Here is a 25,347-nt window from a genome sequence, read left to right on the forward strand (position 1 = left end):
AATTACTAACAGACTGATTTGTGCAATTTGGCAAGGAAATTGCACGTTTAACAATAACCAAAATACTCACTTTATTATCCCCTATGTTTTCACAAACTACCCTCCAAATTATTTCAACACCAATGTGCAACAGTTCCTGTTTGAAACGTCTCCAAATTTTTCAAATAATCATCTACAAACGGAAGCAATTTACAGTAGGTGCCTACAGTTGCTTAAAAACAATGTAGATTTATATGGCATGTTAAAAAAAAATTCAGGCTGCCCCTCTGTCAGTTATCCTGCATCACCTTTATGTAGTGCCTATGACATAATTAAGACATTATACATTCAGCAGAAAAAAAAATGCATTAAATATCTAATACAAAACTCCTCTGAAAAGTTAAAAACAGAAAAAAGATTTATTTCCAAAGTCAGCCTACAGTACTTACAATTTAAACTAAACAGAGACTAATACTCCATTGCATCAAGGGTCACACATCCTTATCATTCTGAATATAGTTACTTGTGTTTGGGAATTTGAAAAGACCACCAAATTACCATTTACAGCAACATAGGAAAGCTCAGAAAGATTATAATGGAGTTGCACAGGAATTGATCATCTCTTTTAGTGTTCTTTTATATAAATCTTATTATAGGTTCACTCTGTTTTTGTCTTACTCAATGCTCATGCTGGATTTAAAGCAGTTAGGAGAATCATAATGCTCTGCAAATCACTTTCTAACAAGTGCTTGCTTCAGGACCACACTTTATTGTTGGCCTTTATCTAATTAGTACATGGGACGTACATTGTAACAGGTGTTAATAAAAGGTCAGTGCCTGCACAATACATTCTACTAATGGAACCGAGCATTGCTTTTTTGCATAACACAACTGAAATAGGCTCTAATAGAAATTACATTAGACTTTAGCATCCGGCAGTACATACCAAAAAAAAACTGACTAAAACAGGTTTTAAATTGATTAACACCATTGAATCACTGTACTATAATTTTGATACTACATGATTTCATTACAGTTATACGATACAATTATACAAAATGTGTTAACATCAAAGAATATAACCAAATTAAGATAGCAAACCAAAAACTCTCAAAACTTTATACAGGAAATAACTCTGAAATATGCATGTAGTACAGTTACTGCCAATTCTATGTTTTTTTAAAAAGGAACTATTACAAGCAAAAAAAAATTAAATTCAAAAAAAAAATCACATAGCATCTGCATTACTAGCATATCCAAATGAGTGTACAATATGCACACCTGGAAAATACAAAATTAAAAATGTGAATTGCTCCAAGCACTGGGAAAGTGTCATATTTATATGAATGCTGAAAGTCCAATTTCTAGCATTGTCAGGTAAAGAACTGACTTTTGATAAATGCAAGTTCATCAGGGCTTTTATGGCCCCAGAGTAATGTGTTCATTAGAAAACACCAAGGCATTATTGAAACAGGAATACAGGACAAAAACAGAAGAGCATCCTAGCATCATCTCCAACCTTGTGACTACTTTATCAAAACAAGTCTTTGTTTTTGTTATTTAAAATTCTTCTCTAGAAATATACAAAGGGAAGGTCAACATTATGCCCAAATGTGGTCATATAATGCCCTGCTAAGGACTAGGTGCTTCCCTCCTGGAGAAATCTACTGGTTGTTTTTGGCCTTGGCATGTGTTAAGATGTGAGACTTCAGATTAGTTGATTGGGCAAACTTCTTATTACATCCATCGAAAGGACAAACATAGGGCCTGTCTCCAGTATGGATTCGCACATGAGTGCGCAAATTGAAGTCCAGTGAAAAGCGTTTTCCACATCCTTCAAATGTACACTGATTGAAAAGACAAAAGGAAACATTTTATCAGAGTAGCCATAGTTCACATAACACAAAACAAACAAAATATTACTTCTACCCTCTAAGCTTTATGCAAAATAAATTAAGTCTTGAGCCTTTCATGGATTGAATGCAAAGAAAGTTTTTAGCAATCTATATCTGAAAATTATTTTAATCTGATGTGATTTAAGTATTTCTCACCCTAGGATCTTACTGCTTGAAGAGCAAGGGTAATGAATTAAGTGAAATTCTGTTTTAACACTGTATATTCATACTTAACAGATCACAGAACTGCCTGTACCAATTGCTTTTGAGATGCTTAGAAAGATGGAATTTTTGCCTATTATTCCATTGGGTCCAAACACAAGCCTCTTAAGATTAAAGAAAATACTGCAGCATCCAGCATCAGTTCCATCAATTTACCTGTATGTAATCAGTTACTTTACATAATCAATTCACTGATACTGTCATCAGATTTACTACCTCAAGGCAAACGCCAACACTTCTAGAAGGAAAACTGCAATGAAGGTTCACCCAGAAAATAACAGAGAAAAAGTAGAACTCGCTTTACCAGATTACCAACTAGATTTTTACAACTGTATTCTGTTACACAAGGGAAAATTTCTGGGAGCTTTCCGATAAATGAACAGAATCTCTGTTTGAAGTCACAAACAAGAGAAAATCTGCAGGTGTTGGAAATCCGAGCAACACACACAAAATGCTGAAGGAACTTAGCAGGCCAGGCAGTATCTATGGAAAATAGTACAGCTGATATTTCAGACCTGCCCAAAACATTGACTGTAGGTAAGACTGTAGAGGAAAGTTTTTCCACACAGAGTGGTGGGTGCGTGGAATGCACTGCCGGCAAAGGTGGTAGAGGCAGACATAATAGGATCTTTTAAGAGATTCTTAGATAGGTTCATGGAGCTTAGAAAAATATAGGGCTAGGCAGTAGGGAAATTCTAGGCAGTTTCTAGAATAGGTTACATGGTTGGCACAACATTGTGCTGTAGATTACTATGTTTCTATATATTTAAATTTGAGGACTAAAGCAGCAAAAAATGAGGCAAAGCAACAATGTTTACCTGGAAGGGTTTTTCTCCAGTATGAACAAGCTGATGTCGTTTCAGTTTTGAGCTCTCCACAAAAGCTTTTCCACACTCAGCACAGACATGTACTCGTGGACCATGAGTATGCAAATGCTTTCTCATGGCAGAGTTATCTCTAAACATTTTAGTGCAACCCTAGGAAAATATTAAAATATTATGCTCATCTTACTTTACAACAAATAAAAGCATGAATAACTATGGAATCTATTCAAACTTCCATACTTAGACTAATGGAAAATAGGCATAGATGAAAGATTAAAAAAAGCAGTCATTCTCTAATACACTAAATATCCATTGCCCAACAGGTAACTTAATTGACTACTAAGCTATATTTAAAATACCATAATGATCAAGTTTACATTGCTCTTTTAATTTTTAAGCAAAAAGGATACAAACTAAAAGATCTTTCAATTACTAAAAGATGTACAAATGTTTAAAGGGAAAAAATTTTTGAACTAATGTCAAACATTTATTTATGTTAATTATGAAAAAGGCTTTGAATGGATCAGTAAATAATTGCATTTTTTAAAATGATTCAAAAGGAATTTCTTAAATGCCTGATATGGGCACACTGCTTAAAGAGGCCAAGTATGAAGAACAGCTCCAACTGGATTTCACTACATTTCACCTCATTCACATTAATGGTGAGCTAGAGAGCAATGTAGAATGAATAAACCACTCAACATAGCTAATCAGTTTCATTAAAAATATCTCAAAAATATCAAATCATTATCAAATCACACTTCACAAAAGATTCTCAACGTGGATTTCCAGATTCATTTTGATATTATTTTGTTGCCAGTTTCCTTTATAAATTCTAAAGACACTCTCCATGCAAGTGGGATTACAGAAATGCAAAGATAGAAAATGATGGACTCTCAGGAGGTCAAGTGGCATCAGTGCAGAGACAACCAGAATCAATGCTCCAGGTCAAGGATCTTTGATCAAAATTAGAATGAGTATGCAAATGTTTTCTCATGGCAGAGTTATTTCTATAAAGAGGGGATATGTAAGGTGGGGGGGGGGGCACTGTTAAAATGCCCGTGACAGACTGCAAACTAAAACTATCAAGTATACAACAGTGCAATTTGGAAATAACATGCTCATTACATCATGATTTTGGATTGATCATACCATATCCCCCATGGTGAATATTAGGCAGAAATAAAGTTTAAGCTGCTAATTCAGCTATTTAAATAATGCATGTTGAATTTGTCCCCAGAATCCATGTTTTTTCAAAAAGAAAAATAGCAGGTTATTGAAGTGAAAGAAAATTAAAATAGAGCTGTGCCACTGGAGGACAGGACTGACTGGCTACCTAAAATTGTTAACAGATTTGTTCCTGGGGCTTCAGAATACTTAGATGAAAGTGCAATTTCTCAAGTTTACTTTGATCATCATTCGAAGCCAAGAGAAAGGAAGAAGGCGGAATGAGAGGGTGTGGAAAACTGAAGTATTCGGAAGCAGACTGAACAGACATGTTCTACAATATGGTCAGCCAGACTGCATTTGGATTTTTTAAGATCCATAGGAGACTGAGTACTGCATGCCATACACCACATTGGAAAAGTTGCAAGTGAACTGTTGTTTCACCTGGAAGGACTGTTTGTGTCCTTGGCAGAAATGAGTTAAAAAGCAGGTTCACAGGAAAATGCCTTGAAGAGGATATAGAATAGACCATGTAATTCTGAAAATAAACTTTCATTCAGAATGGAATACACATCAAGTAATGGAAATCCCTCTGAAAATGGTGGAAATTAGGGAGGATAATCTGTGGAATGTGAAAACTTGAGAGGTAGAAAATGATGAAAGGATCTTTTCCATATTCTGTCAGAGGGAGAGGAGTGGAAATAGAAGAGTGGGAAAGTTAGGACAGAGCCAAGAGCCCTGTGTCAAGTAAGATTGATAGAAAGCCATTTAAGGAAAAATGGAAGACATTTTTTAAAGACAATGATGCGGAAAGCCTCATCTTCAAAAGAGAAACTAACAGAAAAGAACAAGGACCTTACTGTCAAGATAGCCGTGGGACAATCATCACACAACATTCAATGATTATTTTCCCCAACAGTTAAACAATAGAAATCCACAAAAACTAGAAGGGCAGAACTTAGTAATGTAACTTATACAATTGTACTCTTATCCTAAACAAAAAAAATCTCAAAATCCAATCAGTTTGATGTGACTCACAGGAGATTACAGAGGGTCATTACAGAAAGTTTATGAAATAGATTTCTCAGTGAAATTGCTTAACTGAAAGATTATGTATTAAATGTATTAAAGCCCAATTGGGAACCATGACTGACAAGAGATTATTAGGTGCATAATCATGCATTATTTTGCCAATTGATCCTAATATTTAAATACTGACCATGGATCTGGCCAGAAATTCCTCAATCTTTTTTTCAGTAGCTAACTCAACGCTCTGGAATTCAGTACACCAATAGCCACCTATCAAACTGAGAAATTCCAATTGCCAACAAGATTGATCTAATAAATTAGTATACAACAATTAGATATCAATTCCTATTTACTCCACAGCGAACTGTTCAAAATCTTTAAACAGGAACTGGTTCAAATGAAATCAGTCAATTGAATAATCGTTTTGTAAAACAGGAACAGATTTTTATGCCAAGATCATTTTCAATTCAGTTATTAAGTGCAATTTTTTTTTGTTGATATAATAAATCTACGGTGCCAATACCCAACATGTATACTTACTTTGTGAGGGCATGCTATGGTTCGAGGTGCATCATCTTCCTTCTGCTTCCTTGGCTTCATTCTACAGATTACAACAAAACCATCAATACTCACAGGATAGAGTGAAATAACTAGTGCAAATCAGTTTCCATCAAAATATTGACTTTTCTGTATTTATAATTCATCTTTCTTTGCAACTAGAGCAGCAACATTTATGTAAAAGCCAATATAAAAAATTGTATGCTACCTGGGACGGTAGGCATTTAGCAATCTGCAACTAGGAGGTATCCCTCCACTTTAACAGAGCCCTTTATCAAAGCACCTCAATTAAAGCCTTGGGGGAAAACTTATAAAAGCACCCCAAGGTGCAACTATTCACCCTTATTTTATGCTCAGTTGTATTAATCACCATCCTTCTCATGAAAACACAGACCTATTACGTGATAAGAGGAATATTGTTTAAGTGAAGGGCAAAAATAAGATGTCTAAAATTGTGTCATTTATTGTACTTCTACAAGATTACAGCAGATAATTGTATTTATTTTGAATGCCCCATATTAGGAAGAAAAAGGAGTGCAGATTAAATAAACATTACCCAGGCTAACTGATTATCAGTAAGTTCAAAGCAAGTTTAAGATTATCTGGATAAATTACAATCAAACAGATGTTTTCAGTTTAAAAAGTGTTAATGTAATTAAGTTATGAATAAATAGTGATAGACTATCTCCACTAATCACTGGAATGTTCAGAACACAGAAAAGTGAGGAATTAATGAAGTTTGCAAAGTAAATGTATGAAATGGCATGGATTAAGGATGTCTGGCTTGGTATTTTATTTCTAGGATCTACAGAATTTTGTCACTAATTACTATTAAATTCAATGCTATACTTCTTTCTGTTCCACTCTCCAAAAGGATTTCTGTCCATCTCTGTAACTGTGTTAGCCTTTGAGAGCTTCTCATTCCCTTGTCTACAGAAGTTTCCGGCTTTAACTGAGTCCGTATGGATTTCAACAGAGATCCCTCCCTTCATAGTTCATATCTACCCACGATTACAGACATGTCAAAATTATCCAGTTGTCCTAATCACTGCTCTTGCTGCAACCCAAAATTCTTGTTCAATGTCACACATTTTGCTATCTCTACAACAGCACTGACTACTTCAAAGATGACACTCACAACACGCTGGAGGAACTCAGCAGGTCGGGCCGCATCCGTGGAAATGATCAGTCAACGTTTCGGGCTGGAACCCTTCGTCAGGACTGACTTCAAAGGTCCATAGTTCAAGCTTATTTTTCACTGCAGGTTTTCAGATTAACAAACCTAAACTTTTCTTTCAGACATTAAAGACTCCAAATTTCATCAGCTCTTGAATTCCAAAAACCTCTTCTTATCCTTCACTCGTCTCTGACCCCATTTCTCCCCACAGTCCTACCCCTAGCACCCATTCATCCATCTACACCAGCCTCATGGCACTTCTCCAAGCAACAGGAAATGTTCATATTTTGTGGCTGACAATTCTTTTCACCACCATTTGCACAGAAACAAATGTAAGCATTGGTAAAACATTACCATGTTATTAATAGTTACTTTCCATTCTTGAGGTGAATGTGATAATAATCTTCATTATATTATCAAACCAGTCCTTGTAGCAACAATCCTTACACCCATTGCTCACCTTGCAAACTCTGCCAGCTGTTTTGGGTCAGAGAGATCAATACCAGGTATTCCACCAGGGGGAAGTTTCTTTCCAGTCATGTATTCAGAGTAATCAGGTGGAGAATTTTCTCCAATAATCTGTTCCTCCACCACTGTTTCATGGTCGATATCAGTCTTCTTATCATCTGAAAGTCAAAAATGACACAAGATTTTAAAGATCATTTCACATTCTGACCAAGCAAAAAAAATGTTCATGGGGAAAAGTAGCTAACTACCTAATGCCAAAATTCCTCACCCGAAGTCAGATAATGAAATTCAAGGACAACACCTACTAATAAATTCCCTGGATGGAAAATTGATACAGCATTAAATACACCAATAACCCCACAAATCACATTTGTTTGCAGGTTTTATTAATGATGGGATCAAATACTCTGTACACCAATGATTTGGTCCAACAAAAAACAGTAAAAAGCCTCAGCTGTTATGTACAATGGCAGAAACTTAGTCAGTGGGATTCTCCGCATTTATCAGGGCAGATCACTACCTTGTAAAGCAGCTAACATAATCAAAACCACTCCAATCACTGCCATTCTCTCTTCTCCCCCTCTCATCAGGTGGAAGATCTAAAACCCAGAGAATATAACACCCCTGTTAATGACAACCTCCACCCTGCAGTTGTAAGACCACTGGACAAGGTTTAAAGTTAAAAGTACATTATCGAAGTATACAGTATACAATCTTGAGATTCATCTTCCTGCAGACAGCCACAAAACAAAAACACCATAGAACCCAAAGTAAAACCCAACACAAGACCAAATGCGAAAAAGGACACACATTGTGCAAACAACAGGAAGTGAACATATGGAACATTAAACATCAAACTGATCACTAAAGTGAGTCCATAGCCACGAGCCACCAGGGTGATTGAACCTTGCTTTGGTTACTGGCACCATCTTGCCGGAACAATCCTCTTGTATGATAAGATGGATTCAACCTTGTAATCTACTCAGTCATGGCCTCAAAAATTGTCTGCCTGACCTGCACTTTCTCCGCAACTGCAACACTAGATACTACATTGATACCACTTTTCCCTTACACTGCCTTGAGGTACTTATGGGGTGAAATGATCTGAATGGATGGCATGCAGAGTCATGCAGCATGGAAACAGACCTTTAGTTCAATACTTCCATACTGACTGTGTTGCCAATGAGATAGCTCCATCTGCCCACATTTGGCCCAGTGCCTGCTACACCATTCCTAGCAATGGTTTTACTTACACAAAGCTTCTAAATGTTGAAGTGAAAGTTTGTACATTCTTTCCGTGTGTATATGGGGTTTCTCTGGTGCTCCAGTTTCCTCCCAATGTCCAAAAGTTTCAGTTAGTAGATAATTTTAAATTGTCCTGCAATTAGGCTGGCGTTAAATTGGTGGGTTGCTGGGCAGTGCAGCTTGGTGGGCCAGAAGGGCAGATGGCTGCATTGATGAAGCTCCTAGCACCAATCTACAGCACACCACTAAGCACAAGCCTCCAATCTGAGAAACAAATCTTCTCCATCTCCTGATTACTTCCAACTGAGCCAGTTATGAATCCAATCCACTGTTTTCCCATGCATGCCATGCAACCTAACCTTCCAGATCAGCTCACCATGAGACCTTGTCAAAGGCCTTGCTAAATTCCACATAGACAATGTCCACCACTCAATTCTCATCAACTCTCTTGACAAACTTCTCAAAGAACTTCAAGAGATCATTCTGATACTACTTCCCCCTACACAAAGCCATGGTGTGCACCAAATTAGAACCCTCTTCAAATGTATGTAGATCTTCCCCCCCCCCCCCCCGCCCCAATCTCCTTCAACAATTTACCAACCAATTCCTGGCTTATTTTTGCTGCCCTTTTTGAACAATGGTATCACTCCTGAACCTAACTGTATCAGAGATGAAGTAAAAATCTCTGCAATTTATTCTAAAGCTTCTCATAAGGACCAAGAATGTACCAGGTCAGGCCCGTTGGACTGATCCACCTCAATTCATTTTAAAGCCACCAATACCTCCTTCCTGCCCGTTGCCCCCATTCATTAACTTCCATTATTTTTGCAACAATTAAGTCTGAAGAAATATTAAAAAGCATACCTCTAGCATCTCTTGGGATTTTGCTTCACCGTGCCTGACAAATTCTTCTCATATCAGCTTTTTGCCTAACGTCCGTTAAATGCACACCTATATTTTTGTAGTCATTAAGTTTACTAGTTCCCAACTGTTTATGCACAGTGTATGCTTCCCTCGTTCTTAATTAGATCCTTAATCTCTTACCAGCCAGAGTTCTCAAGACCTGACAGCTGTGGCCTTCACCAGTCCAGTAACATGCACATCATGAAATCTTGATAATACACTTTTAAAGCTTCCCACTTGGGCAGATGCTTCTTTCCCTGCAAATAATTTTGCCCAATCAACCTCTGCAAATTCTCACCTAATGGCACCAAAATTGTTGCTCTGCCTCAGTTCAGGACCTTTGCAATGCAAAATTTTTCACAGTACCTCAGTTCAAGTAAGCATAATAAACCAATTACCATTAATGCACAAAAATAAGTACCAAACTAAATTACACTAAATTATTCTAAAGTCAATTAGACAGGGAATTCAAAAGCTGCAAGCTAAAAGAAAGGCCACACCCCTTACATTTTCAATGCAAATAGTATCACCAACTCTCCATTATTAACTGTCAACATCTTACGGCCACAACTGACTAGAAATCCAATAAACTAGCAGGACAGGATGGATGCTTTCTGTTTTACCAAAAAAATTAACTTTCTGAAGGCATAGCTATTCGGGTAGATATATCGGCAGCAGTTCAATATCAAGTCTGTAACATTAAGTCTTGAAGCTTTGCTTTGTTTTAAATGTCACAGATACTAAGTTTAAGTGTCAAACAAAAGTGTTCACAAATGATTAGTAGCAGTCACTAGTTAACCTGAAGTTTGCTCACAATGATGTTATGGACTTTTTTCCCCCCTACACTGCCTGACTGAATTATTTCCATCATTTTCTTTCAGGTTTCCAAAATCTACAATTTTTTTTTGTTTTTCATTTCCCTATATCTGAATTTGGTTGCAAACAAATGCCAGTTCTAGGAAGAATGTCTGGTATTTAATAACAGATGTCATCAAATATGCAGGGTAATCAATCACATGAAAAAGTTCAGACTCCAAATCAGGAATTAAAATGCACAATTTTTTTTATTTCAAACATTTTTAAGTGCAAAATTATCTGTACACTGGTTGGAGGTACAATAGGAAATAATATTCTTAAATTTATCACTAAAAGGAAACTAGGCCAAAATATAAAGCATTTCCTTTTGGCCAACCAAGCTGGTGAGAATGCCAAACTTGCAGACTCAAATGCACCAATCTTTCATTTACAAGGTATTTAGTGAAGCGTTAGGTTGTCGTTAACTCACTCGTTTTGGAGAACATGATGCTACAGAAGGTTGCAAAAGCACCATTTTGGATTTTTTCAACTCTAAGCACTTCAAATTATTGTAATTCTGGCATTGTAATTAAAGTGAGAAAACCATTCTAGCAATTGCTAACATGAGGAAATCTGCAAATGCTGGAATTTCAAGCAACACACATAAAAATTGCTGGTGAACGCAGCAGGCCAGGCAGCATCTATAGGAAGAGGTACAGTCGCTGTTTCGAGCCGAGATCCTTCGTCAGGTCTCGACATAGGGTCTCAGCCCGAAACGTCGACTGTACTTCTTCCTATAGATGCTGCCTTCACCAGCAATTTTTATGTGTGTTGCTAGCAATTGCTGTAGCTACAAATCAACACCACTCATCAAAATTGAAGCTTCAGCAAATTTAATAAAACAGACTATCCTTACAGGATCTCCAAGCCCTACAATCTACACCACTATGGGAGATCTAAGTGACTTTCCATAACATGAAGCCATGTCAAGTTGAAAAAAAATGTTTTGCCGTCAAATTCCATTAAGAGCAAATTCCATTGCCTGAACAGCCATAAGCCTGTACCTTCCTGTAGCAACAAAATTAAATGCACACCTCTCTCACATTCTGAACTAAAACAATACCTATGTAAACAAGTATTCAGTTCATTGCATCAGTATTGCCAGCTAAATGTTTCACCTTTATAACTCATCATTATGTGCAGTGTCATATGAGGTAGGCGATCACAGTCTTTTGACTAGATTGTTCTTGCGAAATTTTTCTCCAGAAGTGGTTTGCTATTGCTTTCTTCTGGGCAGTGTCTTTACAAGATGGGTGACTCCAGCCATTATCAATACCTTTCAGAGATTGCATGGCGTCAGTGGTCACTTAACTAGGACCTTGTGATTATGCACCAGCTGCTCCCTCTTCGCTGTGCATTTTATCACCAATTCTGGTACACCTTGTCCAAGAGTGACCTGCAGGCTAGCTAGCAGAGGGAAGGAGTTCCTTACATCTCCTTTAGTAAAGACACATCTCCACCCTTGCAGCTAGCTACCACAGAATACCGTGCAATCATGTTATGGTAGAACTGAGTTTCTTGAAAACAGTTTGCGTCACAACTTTTCATAATACAACTACTCCCTGCCACCACTGATTCCATGCTGTAAGTGAAGGTGCACTGATAGGATGTTTTTCATTCAACAGTAATGTCCTCATGGTTAGCACTCACAAGTACACAGGCAAGGGAATTATAATTGTTTTAATAACAAGAAACAGATGTCACATTGTAGAAATATCAATAAAAGAGATTGCCTTGTCAGTTTCCAAAGTCTTCCACTTTGAACTAGCAGTCTGCAACTGTTATCCTTGGTGAACGAGTTCAGTATTCTTTTTGAAATAATGTATTTTTTGAAAATTTTCAGGAGTGAATTTTTATTTCCCATCTCAATTTTTTTTGTTAGTGATCTGAACTCCTACATCTTAATGCAGAAGCACATTGTATTAACAATTATTTATTCAACATAACTGCACTGAATATGGAAATTTACACAAATGGTTTAGGTTGCAAATCTGCAATTAATAGCAAGAATTTTTTTTTATATAACTGCATACTTTTGGGGCAGAATCAGAACCAGTCAACTTGACTTTGGCAAGTAAACACTAGAAAAATACAAAACGGAGTGATACTACCGTGCAGAAATTACAGTTCTAAAAATACTTTTGGATCAACGATTAAACTGTACCAATGGACATTATAAGTCAGAGCACTATCGCACAGAAACACGTCATTCAGCTCATCCAGCTTACACCAACCAAATCATCTAACTAGTCCCATCTTCCTCCAAACCCATCCTATCTCTGAACTTCTCTTAAAAATCCTCCCGGGAGGGGGGAGAAGATGGCGGCACAATGACAGTGCGCACGGCCACTTCGGTGATGAATATCTGTTACTGTCAAGTAGGGGATCGTGCACAATCCTGATTTGATGGAGACAGAGGTGAAAGCACAGCGGAACATCTGGAAAACTTCTGAAATGTCTGCTTTGCTACCGCTGCTACTGTGTCATAACCGGAATCTCCGGAACTGAAGGCCCCGAAATCCTCGGCTTTGCATGTTTCAGCGGCCCAGGAGAGGTCGAAGGCGCTCGGCAGAGGATGGCACTCAGGAGGCTGTATCGGAGAGGCTGCTCAGAGTTTTCAGACAGATGGGCTCAGGGTCAGTTGCTTCCACGGTATCGGCAAGTTGACGGTGCCTGGAGGTTTATGGCAGGGAGTTTCTCCCCTTTGCCGCCTGCTATCGGGGACTTGGGAGTTGATCGACTCAGGACTTTGAGACTTTTTTTACTGTGCCTATGGTCTGTTCTTTATCAAATTACGGTATTGCTTTGCACTGCTGTAACTATATGTTATAATTATGTGGTTCTGTCAGTGTTAGTCTTTGGTCTGTCTTGTTTTCTGTGATATCACTCCAAAGAAACATTGTATCATTTCTTAATGCGTGTATGCATTTCTAAATGACAATAAAAGAGGACTGAGTGTTCTCATAATCTAATCTAAAAGAAATTACGATTGAACTTGCACTGGCACTTCCATTGGCAGCTCGCTGCACACTTATGACGTTGTGTGAAGTTCCCCTTCAATATTTCACCTTAAACCTATAAGCTCACAACACGAGGGGAAAAGCCTGAATGCATTCACCTTATCTATAATCTTCATAATTGCATATACACCTCTAGAAGATTTCCCCTCACTATACTGCACTCCAGGAAATAAAGTCAAAACCTATTCAATCTTACTTTAAACTCAGTCCTGGTAACATCCTTGTATATGTTCCCTGCACTCTCTCAAGCTTATTGACATCTTTCCTGTAGGTAGGTGATCTGAATTACACACAATACTCTAAATCTGGCCTCCCAAATTTATTATACCACTTTAATATTATATCACAATGTCTTGATGTGCAATGTGTCCAATGCTCTCCTTCAACCCTACCTGTGATGCCACTTTCAAGGAATTATGAACCTGTATTCCCAGATCCTTTTATTCCACTGCACACCTCACAGGCCCATCTTCGGCTGCTTCATCAATGACCTTCCTTCTGTCATAAGGTCAGAAGTGGGGATCACTGCACAATGTTCTGCACTATTCACAACTCCTCAGATAGTGAAGCAGTTCATACCCAAATACAGCAGGACTTGGAGAATATCCAGGCTTGGGCTGACAAGTATAACATACAAGCCACGCAATGACCATCTCCAACAGGAGAGGCTTTAACCGTTGTCTCTTGACATTCAGTGGCATCACCATCACACAATCCCCTACTATCAACATCCTGGGAGTTACCATTGACAGGAAACTGAACTGGTCTAGCCATATAAACACCATGGCTACCAGAGCAGGTCAAAGGCTAGGAATCCTGTGGCATGTAACTCACCTCCTGACTCCCCAAAGCCCGTCCACTATCTACAAGGCTCAGATCAGGAGTGTAATAGAATACTTGCCACTCACCTGGATGAGTGCACCTCCATCAACACTCAAGCAGCTTGACACTGTCTAGTACAAGGCAGCCCACTTGATTGGTACCCCTTCCACAAGCACTCAATCCCTTCACCATTGATGAACAGTGGCAGTGGTGTGTACTATCTACAAGATGCACTGCAACAACACACCGAAGTTCCCAAGGCAACACCTTCTACGACCACTACCACCTAGAAGGACAAGAACAGCAGATACCTGGGAACACCACCTCCTGGAAATTCCCCTGCAAATCACTCACTGTCCTGTCTTGGAAACTTATCACCGTTCCATTGTTGCTGGGTCAAAATCATGGAATTCCCTCCCTAACACCACTGTGGGTATACCTGCACCGCAGGGACTGCAGCAGTTCAAGCAAGCAGCTTATTACCACCTTCAAGGGCAACTAGGGAGGGGCAATAAATGCTGGCTTAGCTGGTGGTGCCCACATCCCATAAATGAATTAAAAAATACTGTGTACATCTTCCCCTCATTTACTCCCCCCCCAACAAATGCAACACCTCACACTTGTCTGCATTAAATTCCATCTACACTTTTTAAGCAGTTTTTCTGGGTGGTGAAGATCACACTACAAGCTTCAATAGCCTTTCCAACTGTCCACCAATGCCCCCAAACTCAGATCCCTAGAGTACACTACTAATCAAACATCTCTAGTCAGAGAGACAACCCTCTACCTCACCATCTGGCTTCTCCTACAAATCAACTCCTGCCCAAGAAGTGATTTGGACTCACTCTAATTTGCCTACTGGAGCAAAAGGTCCACAGCAGATATATTTCATTTGCCCTTCACTCAACCCTGGAACATCTGGATGGCCAAGGTGCATATATCAGAATGCCCTTATCAACTACAGTTCGACATTCAATACCATCATCTCAAAACTAATCATTAAGCTTCAAGACCTTGGCCTCAAAACATCCTTATACAATCGGACACACATCAAAGTTGCTGGTGAACGCAGCAGGCCAGGCAGCATCTATAGGAAGAGGCGCAGTCGACGTTTCAGGCCGAGACCCTTCACCAGCAACTTTGATGTGTGTTGCTTGAATTTTCAGCATCTGCAGAATTCCTGTTGTTATACAATCGGATCCTCAATTTCCTCTCTCTTGCAAACCCCAGTCAGTTCGGATTGGCAACATCTCCTCCACGGTGTCCATCAGCACAGGCGCACCATAAGGTAGTGTGTTTACTCCCCTGCTCTACTCACTTTACACTTCTGACTGTGGTTAAACACAGCTCCAATGCCACATTCAAGCTTGCTGATGACACCACTGTCGAAGCCCAAATCAAAGATGGTGATAAATCAGCACACAGGAGGGAGACTGAAAATCTGGCTAAGTGGTGTGATCACAAGAACCACTTAATGTCAGCAAGACAAAGAAGCTGACATTATCTGATTTCAGGAGGAGGATCCAGAGGTCCATGAGCCAGTCCTCATTGGAGGATCAGATGTTGAGCAGGTCAGCAACTTTAAATTCCCCAGTATTATTATTTCGGAGGAAGCCCAGCACACAAATGCAATTATGAAGAAAGCATGGCACATCTTTATTTCCTTTGGAGTCTTAGATTCAGCATGACACCTAGAACTTCCATAGATGTGCAGTGGTGAGGATATTGCAAGCTGCATCACAGCCTAGCATGGAAACACCAGTGCCTGTGAACAGAACAATCCTACAAAAAAAAGTGGATATGGCCCAGTCCATCACAGGTAAAGCCCTCCCTACCACTGAGCATATTTGCATGAGCATAATCATCAGCAACACCGAGCAATACCTGCACTGACATACTTAATTTATGTGATTTTTACATTTGCCATCAAGTCCAGTATGTCACCAATAGATGCTGAAGCAGCTTGGTTAAAGTCATTAACCCATGCTTTTTCAAGAAATCATTTTGTATTAATATACAAGAAACATCTTGAAGCTGCCCATCACGACTTATTTCAAGTTGATTAGATTCGTTCCTCATCACCAGTGTACTGAGTAACACTGAGGGTATGCTCGCTTCTTGCTGCGGCCATCAGGAAGGTAGTAGAGGAGCCTCGGGATTCCCACCACCAGGTTCAGGAACAGTTATTTACCCCTCAACCATCAGGCTCTTGAATCAAAGGGGATAACTTCACTCACTCCATCACTGAAATGTTTCCACAACCTATGGACTAACTTTGACATTTTATCCCACGTTGTTGATATTTATTACTTACATTTTATTACTATTTCTTTCCTTTTGTATTCAGTCTGTTGACTTTTGCACACTAGTCAAATACCCAAGTTGACAGTCTTTCATTGATTTTATTATGGATATTATTCTATGATAGATTTAGAGTGTGCCTGCAAGAAAAAAGATCTCAGGGTGACTTATGTACTTTGAACTTTGTGTTCATAGATGTTCAGAAATCTGGAGGGGAAGGAGCTGTTTCCAAAACATTGAGTGTGCATTCTCAGGCTCCTATAACCCCTCCCTGACTGCAGCAAGAGGACATAATGTTCAAGATGGTGAGGGTCCTAAATAATGGCACATTTTTAATATGTTCTCAATGTTGGGGAAGCTAGTGCCCATGATGGAGCTGGTTGAGTCTACAACACTCTGCAGTTTTTTTTCTGATCCTGCCCATGTGGTGAATTGTGGTGAACTATCAGAAGAAAATTTACAATGACCTTCAAGTGAGGATGGTGCCAAATCAAAATACTTCAATGGTTTAGTTATTCAGAATTAAGAACGGGTGAACATAAAATAATACTACCTGCCGGTGAAACTACAATGTTTTGAGCACTGCTTGAAAATACAAGCAGTATTAAAAGACTGGAGGATCGCAAAACTACTTCACTGATGATGAGGAACAAAAAGTCGTGATGGTCAGCGTCAAGATGTTTCTTATATATTAATACAAAATGATTTCTCGAAAAAGCATGGGTTTCAGCACCTAGTGGTGACATACTAGACTTGATGGCAAAAGTAAAAATCACGTAAGTATGTCAGTGCAGACCTTAAACTATCTAAGAGGAAGTCAGATGGATGTGGTGAGCTATCTGAGGGAAATCTACAGTAGTGTTCATTTGAAGTTGGCAAGACCAAAATACTTTCATCGCTTTAAATTACAAACCCCATTTCCAGAAAAGTTGGGATATTTTCCAAAATGCAATAAACAAAAATCTGTGATATGTTAATTCACGTGAACCTTTATTTAACTGACAAAAGTACAAAGAAAAGATTTTCAGTAGTTTTACTGACCAACTTAATTGTATTTTGTAAACATACACAAATTTAGAATTTGATGGCTGCAACACACTCAACAAAAGTTGGGACAGAGTTAAAATAAGATTGAAAAGTGCACAAAATATTCAAGTAACACCAGTTTGGAAGACTCCACCTTAAGCAGGCTAATTGGTAGCAGGTGAAGTATCATGACTGGGTATAAAAGTAGCGTCCAAAGGCTCAGTCTTTGCAAGCAAGGATGGGTCGTGGCTCACCCCTTTGTGCCAAAATTTGAAAGAGAATTGTTAGTCAGTTCAAAAGGAACATTTCTCAACGCAAGATTGCAGAGAATTTAGGTCTTTCAACATCTACAGTACATAATATTGTGAAAAGATTCAGAGAATTCAGAGACATCTCAGTGTGTAAAGGGCAAGGTCGGAAACCACTGTTGAATGCGCATGATCTTCGAGCCCTCAGGCGGCACTGCCTAAGAAACTGTCATGCTACTGTGAGAATTGTAGCCACCTGGGCTCGGGAGTACTTCGAAAAACCATTGTCACTCAACACAGTCCATATCTGCACCCAGAAGTGCAACTTGAAACTGTATTACGCAAGGAGGAAGCCGGACATCAACTCTATGCAGAAACGCCGGCCAGTTCTCTGGGCCTGAGCTCATCTCAGATGGACCAAAAGACTGTGGAACTATGTGCTGTGGTCAGGTGAGTCCACATTTCAGCTAGTTTTCGGAAAAAACGGGCGTTGAGTTCTCCGTGCCAAAGATGAAAACGACCATCCAGATTGTTATCAGCAAAAGGTGCAAAAGCCAGCATCTGTTTGGGTATGAAGGTGCATCAGTGCCCACAGCATGGGTGAGTTGCATGTATGTGAAGGTACCATTGACTCTGAGGCGTATATTGGGATTTTAGAGAGACATATGTTGCCATCAAGGCGACATCTCTTCCCGGGACGTCCATGCTTATTTCAGGACAATGCCAGATCACATTCTGCACGGGCTACAACAGCGTGACTTTGTAGAGACAGAGTGCATGTGCTTGACTGGCCTGCTGCCAGTCCAGATCTACCTCCTATTGGAAATGTATGGCGCATCATGAAGAGGAGAATCAGACAACAGAGACCACAGACTGTTGAGCAGCTGAAGTCTTATATTAAGCAAGAATGGACAAAGTTTCCAATTGCAAGTCTACTACAATTAGTATCCTCAGTTCCAAAATGATTAAAAAGTGTTACTAAAAGGAAAGGTGATGTAACACAATGGTAAACATGCCTCTGTCCCAACTTTTGTTGAGTGTGTTGCAGCCATCAAATTCTAAATTTGTGTATGTTTACCAAATACAATTAAGTTGGTCAGTAAAACTATTGAAAATCTTTTCTTTGTAGTTTTGTCAGTTAAATAAAGGTTCACGTGAATTAACATATCACAGATTTTTGTTTTTATTGCATTTTGGAAAATACCCCAACTTTTCTGGAAATGGGGTTTGTAAGAATGCAGGATCATAAAGGATGGATCATGTTAACTTTTGCTGCCACAGATGTAAAAACCTCTAAGCCTATTTTGCTATTCAACCCCTTATGGAGGACAGTGGCAGTGTTCAAATTAGTAACTTTCCAACACAATGCTGCAGAAACTGTCGTTGAATCATGCATCATTACATTGTTCATTTTAGTGTGGGATAAAGATTTAACCACTTTCAAATCCATATTGATTCAGGACTGTAGAATTCCATTCCAAATAGTTACAGGAAGTGGGGACAGGCTCAGCACCACCTGTCCCATCATCTGAAAGTGATCTGCCAGTTTTCACCAACTTCATCAAGACCTGTGTGGATTGAGTGCATGCCTTTGAGAGCATAACCAAATCAAAAGCTGCGGATTAACCATGAGATTCACAGTCTGCTGACTGCTACATCTGTGGAATTCAAAACCAGAGACCCAGAATTTTAAAGTACTGTAATCCAGGTATGATCTGTACAGAAAGAGTGAGAAAGCAATCCCAAGTGAAGTTAGAGAGGGAATCGGATGCACAGCAGCTCTGGCAGGGTTTGCAAGCCATTACCTCCTATGAGGCAAAACCCAACATCATCAATGGCCATGATGCTTTACTCCTAGGTGAGCTCATTGCCTTTTGTACATGCGTTGAAAAGGAGAATAAAAACAAAACCAATGCAATTCCCTGCAGCATCTGGCAATTATCATATCTGCCTCAGAGACTGGTGCCAGGACCTGATGATATACCTGATAGGGCACTGAAAACCTATGCCAACAAACTGGCATGTTCAAGGACATCTTCAAATTTTCTACTGCAGTCAGGTTCCACCTGCTTCAAAAGAGCATTAATTACACTAGTGTTACAAAACAGCCATAATCATTGCCCATTTGCACTTGCATCTACTGTGATAAAATGCTTTTGAGAGGTGGGTCATAGCTAGAATCAGTTCTTGCCTAGACAACTTGCAATCACACCAGCTCGCCTCTTGGCCTTGGAACAACTTGAAAACAGCAATACCTACATCAGGCTGCTGTTAATTGATTACAGCACAGCACTCAACACCATGATCCCCTCAGTAAGTTTCAAAATCTGGGCCTCTGTACCTTCCTCATCAGAAAACCAGGCAGGACAGATCAAAAATAACACTAGAGTTATGCAATGAGAAAGTAAAGCTATACTAATCCTTTATAAAACTGGTAGTGCACAATATTCTGGGCAAGGAGAATTAGAATATGTTTGGAAATTATTTAAAGTGGCACTAGATATTTGTTACTTGTGAAGGTTCCACAAAACTGGTTTTTACTTATTCTGTGCAAAGTAATAAGGCACAACTAAATAAACATTACCCAAGCATGTCCAATGAAGACCCAATAGACGTAATAGTTTCAAAAGAATAACATACACGTTTAGATTAATTTTCAGAATCAGTTGTATGATTGGATGTTTGAGAAATAATGCTGAGCAAGTGGATAAGGGAATAATCAGGAAACCTCCAGTGATACAGTAGCAAAAAAAATTTCACACTGGCTTGGATCAATCACTACACCAATCAAATGCCTCAACAAACCCCAAAATAGATATTTTATTCTCAGTGTGACTAATGTTGTACAATTTTTCCCTTAATGTAACTATAATCTGACTTCCAATTATTGAAAATCTACTTGGTCCATAAACTAGCTCATTCAGGAGCCCTGGCAACTGGAAGCCTGTAGGTTTAAAGCCAGAGTCGAAAGAACTTATACATTTCCCATCCCCTCTAAACTCAGGATCCATCGGAAAATTATGTATACTGCTGTATTATGTGTAAAGAAAGTTAAATGAAGTGTGGTAGGGTATTAATAGGAACAGCCAATAGTTGGAAAATCTGCTAGTTTAGCACAAAGTCCCAAGGGTGCTAGATTATCCAAGTTTCACATCTGTTATTTTCTTCTGTCCAAAAATAGAATGAGGTGTGCAGTTTTTTTTAAGTTTGAGCGAACACTTCCAACTTTAAAAACACTCAGATCCCACAGAGCACTGATTCATTATAACATGGTTATTTTTTATTGAATTTTTTAAAAAGACAAAAAATTGTCAATAGAATTTCTCAAGAGCAGCTGCCATTACAATAAACAATTAGCCAATGAGAGCATTTTCCATACATTCTGAGCCACTCACAACCAATCATGTAATAGTTCACTCTCTCCCCCCCCCCCCCCAATGTGTGTAAAGAAGCCAAAGTTAGAGGAGGACCCACAGCCTGGTCCCTACTCTAAGATGTAACTTGTGTGAAAAAGCTAACCCTCAGGTCACTTATTAATCCCCCCCCCATTCCAAACCTATGCCCTGTGGTTTTAAGCTCCCCTGTCCTGGGAAAATGACTGCAACAAATCTATTTGTCCTCATTTTATAGAATATCTGTAAGGTCTCTCTTCAGCTTCCTTTGCTGTAAGGAAAATAGTCCCAGCCTATCCAATCTCTCTTTATAACTCAAGCCACAGTACCATAAACATTCTTGTTAATCGTGCCTAGATTCTCTCCAGCTTAATCATGTACCTTTCCCACTGCATGTGAGTAGAAGTGTAGGTACTAGAAGCAGTACCATAGCATCCCAACTGATGTACTGAATGCCCCCAAAAGGATTGGGGGCACTCATATGGCATCTTTGCCACCCTATTTGTGCTGACACCTTCAGGAAATTGAACCTTCTTGGTGCCTCTGTTCTACAGTTCACTTCAAATTACTGCTGACATGAATGAGAGGGCTTCAGGGTCAGAGCCTCTAGATCTATCACCCATGGCCCACCCTGCTTTGAAGGATAGCAGTAGCTCCCATGCTTGTTGATACATGGCCCTACAAAAGGCAAGTATGGTTGCAGAGTGTGGGCCAGACAGAGCACAATTCAAGCCAATCACATGATGCAGGATAGATATGCAGCAGGAAATGGATAAACTGGCATCCATTTGATTCTTTTAATCTCACTGTAACTAGCTACAGATTAACAGCAAATTGAAAACCACAGGGATGGGGAAAAATTATGTACAGAGAGTGGTGGGTGCATGGCACTCTTTGCCTCGGGTGGTGGCAGACACAGTTTAGGGATATTTAGGAAACTCTTTAAGATAGGCACATGAATGATCAAACAATGAAGGGCAATCCAAACGAGAAGGATTAGCTTGATTTTAAGTATGTTAAACATCGTAGGCCAAGGGCCTGCATTGTGCAGTGATGTTCTATGCTCTTAAAATGCAAATTTACTTATAGCTCCAATTGGGAAGAAAATCAAATAAATGTAATTAAAACATATGCAGAGACCACTTTTGATAGGATCCTTAAATTTGGATGCAAAAGAAACTACTTTTTCCACAGTAACCAATTTCATAAAAATAAAATCAGTATATTAAAAATATCACAATGCCTTATACCTTCAAAATTTTCCCTACATTAACATTTTGCTTATTTAGATTACATACTAAAAGAACAGTTGCCTACTAATTATCATATGCTGGTAGTAATCAGTTATTATAAAACCAGAGAACAAGAGCAAGTATCTGTTCATATTCTCCATTCCACAAAGAAATATCAAATTGAGCTCACTTACTTGCTGCTCGCACATAATCCCACCTTGGCTCCTCCCACCTCTACTCAAAATGCATTTTTTAAAGTCACTATTGCATTTATATATAAGCTTTTCTAAATAGTGCAAATCAGATCCTCACGATTAACTATATAACATAGAACTCAAATTCCCGAGTTTTCCTACCGGTATCTTTGAATTTATGTGCTATTATTAGGATTTGTGCTGATCAATTCCACTCAAACCATTAATGATATTGATAACATAGAAAACAGTATCAGCAGGCAATGCCAGTTTGAACATCTAATTTCAAATGTGCCAGGAGATTGAACATCAGATTTGAATGTCAAATAAAAAAGCATTAACATCTTTATTTTCCCGAGGTACAAAGAACTCCCATCATCTGAAACTTGTCACATTGGAACAAAATTATTCAAGCATAAACACACAACGATCTGTGGATATTTAGTAACCAACATTTTCACTTAAAATTGACAAGCAAAAGCCAAATTTATCCATCAATTCAATGCACACGAAGATTTGGCTGGATTGCTGTATTTCTTCTGGCATGATTCTAACAATTTATATTCGTTACTTTAACCAAAAGGTTCTTCCTCCCTTCCCAACAACTATCAGTACCTAAGAGGATGAAGACAGCAAGGGCATGAGAAATGAAAAAAAAACTATTTTTACTGCCACTGTTTACTTTGCAGAGGATAAAAAATGGTTCTCTGGAAATATTCTAACGTTCATCTTTACACTCCAAAATGGCCTTTGCGCACACAAATATTAACTTTTTTTTTACAAATGTCCGAACTATTAACTCTTGTCTTACACCATTATCGGTACTTATTTGAACAAAACACACTACAGTGAAGCTTCAACTAAGGACTCCGCAAACTTAAGATTTAGCTTGTCACAATTCCCTTACTATTCGGACCTCATGGGAGTAATGACCTCAATTCTAACCCTGAATAATACAATCCGATCCACAGGCAGCAAAATGTTGGGAGGGGGGAGAAAAAAAAACACGGAGATTCAAGACCTCGTGAACATCGTCTTGTTTTCCTTTTAATTTCGATGAAAGAAAAAGGTTTTTAAATTAAAACCTAACCACCACCACCAATGGGGGGGAAAAAGCATCACCCGACTTCCGCTACGCCCAGACCTCACAATGAACCTTTTTAAAATCACACACACAAAAATGACGAACTTGATTTTCCACAATCTATCGCAGAGGCGGAGAGACGGGAGCAGAAATGACCAACAGTGAGCCGATGAAGACGGAGCTCTGCAGCAGCTGCCGACCTCCCAGGATCAACGCCCCTCGGCACCCGCTCCACCAAACTTGATGTCGAGCTCCCGCCCCCTCCGCCAGCTGATTGGCTGGTTCAGGAGCAGCTTTCGCCCGGCGCCAAGGCCACCGACAACGGTGAAGGGCTATCAATCTCCAAGCCCCGCCTCCGTCCGCTCCCATTCGCTAACGTGTCCACTCAGCAGGCTAGGTTGCACGGCTGCCGAAAGTAGAGCTGCGCCACGGGGCCTAGCAGGAGCGAGAGCCTACCGGTCAGAGGCGCCCAAGGCCTGAGGAGGAGCAGCGCGCTCGCTGCCGCTCCGCCCGCCATCTTCAGCCGCCATCTTCCCCGACCGGGAAGCCATGTTTTCGGGCGGCCATACTGACATGGCGGCGCCCATAACCTGGGGAAACATGGCTTCCCTTCAAAACAAAAACATTGTCGAACCGCTCGAGCTCCCGTCGAGCCGCAAAAAACACCGAAATAATCGTCTTTTAGCCGCTCCGCTTTCCCCTCCCCCTCCCCACGACGGCGGGACACGCCCTAGAGCCGAAGGGAAAGCTCGCTCCTGCCCTTCTCTGGCCACTGATCATCACCCCCCCCCCCATACCCGTCTTACACACTCAAGCACCTTCCGGACACCACTTACCCGAAGCCCACATCGTGACCGAGAATTCCCCCTCCAGGGTCTTGATCTGCACTTGTTTCTGCTCCCATTTCCTGCCGGTCCTGTCCAGCCCCCCGTCGTTTAGATAACTCTTCTTGGTCGCCTTCTTGCCGGCCCCCTTCTTGATACGGCTCTTGCCCGAGACGGCTGTCACCAGCGTCTGCTCGATGAATTCCTCCTCGGCCCCTGCCGACGGCACCGGGATCAGGATCTGATCCTCGTAACCGTCTTCGGCCCGCAGCTCGGCGTCATCTCCCACCACCTCTTCCCGCGTCTGCACCAGGATCACCTCCTGGTGGACCTGGCTCGGGTCGTCGCTGAGCGGCTGCAGGGCGATCATGGGCTGGTGCTCGTCCCCCTCCACCACCGTCGTCTCAATCGTTTCCACCGGGATCGTCTCCACTTCGATCTCGTGAAGCTCCACGATCTCGGCCGGCATTTCCGAGCCGTCCGCAGCGATATACAAAGTATCGCCCGATGCCATGTTTTATTTCGTCGCCTCTATTTCCTCCCGCCGGGCACCTTTCTCTGCCCTCCGGCTTATTTTTTTCTCAGCAACAATTCACCAGAGAAGATCAGCACCCAAAAAAAACTGGCAAGACACAAAAAAAAACGGCAGCCACCATCCGCTCGGGCGCTGCGAGCAACTACCGCGAGACTTCATTCCACTTCCTGTCCTTCATGATTTGCCCTTGTTGCCATGTGCCAACACATTTCACTCATTATAATAAATTCCTTCCTCTGCGGACCCGAGGCAAGCCGGGCTTTGGGCCGGCACAGTCCCTCTCCAGCACACGTCCCTTACTCTTGATTTTGTTTTATTTTTGGGAGTCTCGCAGCCGGTCGTGGGCT

The 25,347-nt window shown here is 40.1% G+C and overlaps 1 protein-coding gene across 1 annotated transcript; it reads right to left on the minus strand.

The window, feature by feature from the left end:
* Nucleotides 1–276: 276 nt before the first annotated feature.
* yy1a (YY1 transcription factor a) lies at nucleotides 277–25,123 on the minus strand. Its single transcript, XM_063047362.1, has 5 exons — nucleotides 24,478–25,123; nucleotides 7,312–7,477; nucleotides 5,657–5,717; nucleotides 2,915–3,073; nucleotides 277–1,826 (listed from the first exon to the last, which is right to left on the minus strand). Exons 1-5 carry the CDS (start codon nucleotides 24,977–24,979, stop codon nucleotides 1,644–1,646), a joined length of 1,071 nt encoding a protein of 356 aa, XP_062903432.1. The 5' UTR covers nucleotides 24,980–25,123; the 3' UTR covers nucleotides 277–1,643.
* Nucleotides 25,124–25,347: the final 224 nt, after the last annotated feature.

The sequence above is a fragment of the Mobula hypostoma genome, chromosome 1, assembly GCF_963921235.1.
Source record: "Mobula hypostoma chromosome 1, sMobHyp1.1, whole genome shotgun sequence".
Classification (NCBI taxonomy): Eukaryota; Metazoa; Chordata; class Chondrichthyes; order Myliobatiformes; family Myliobatidae; genus Mobula; species Mobula hypostoma.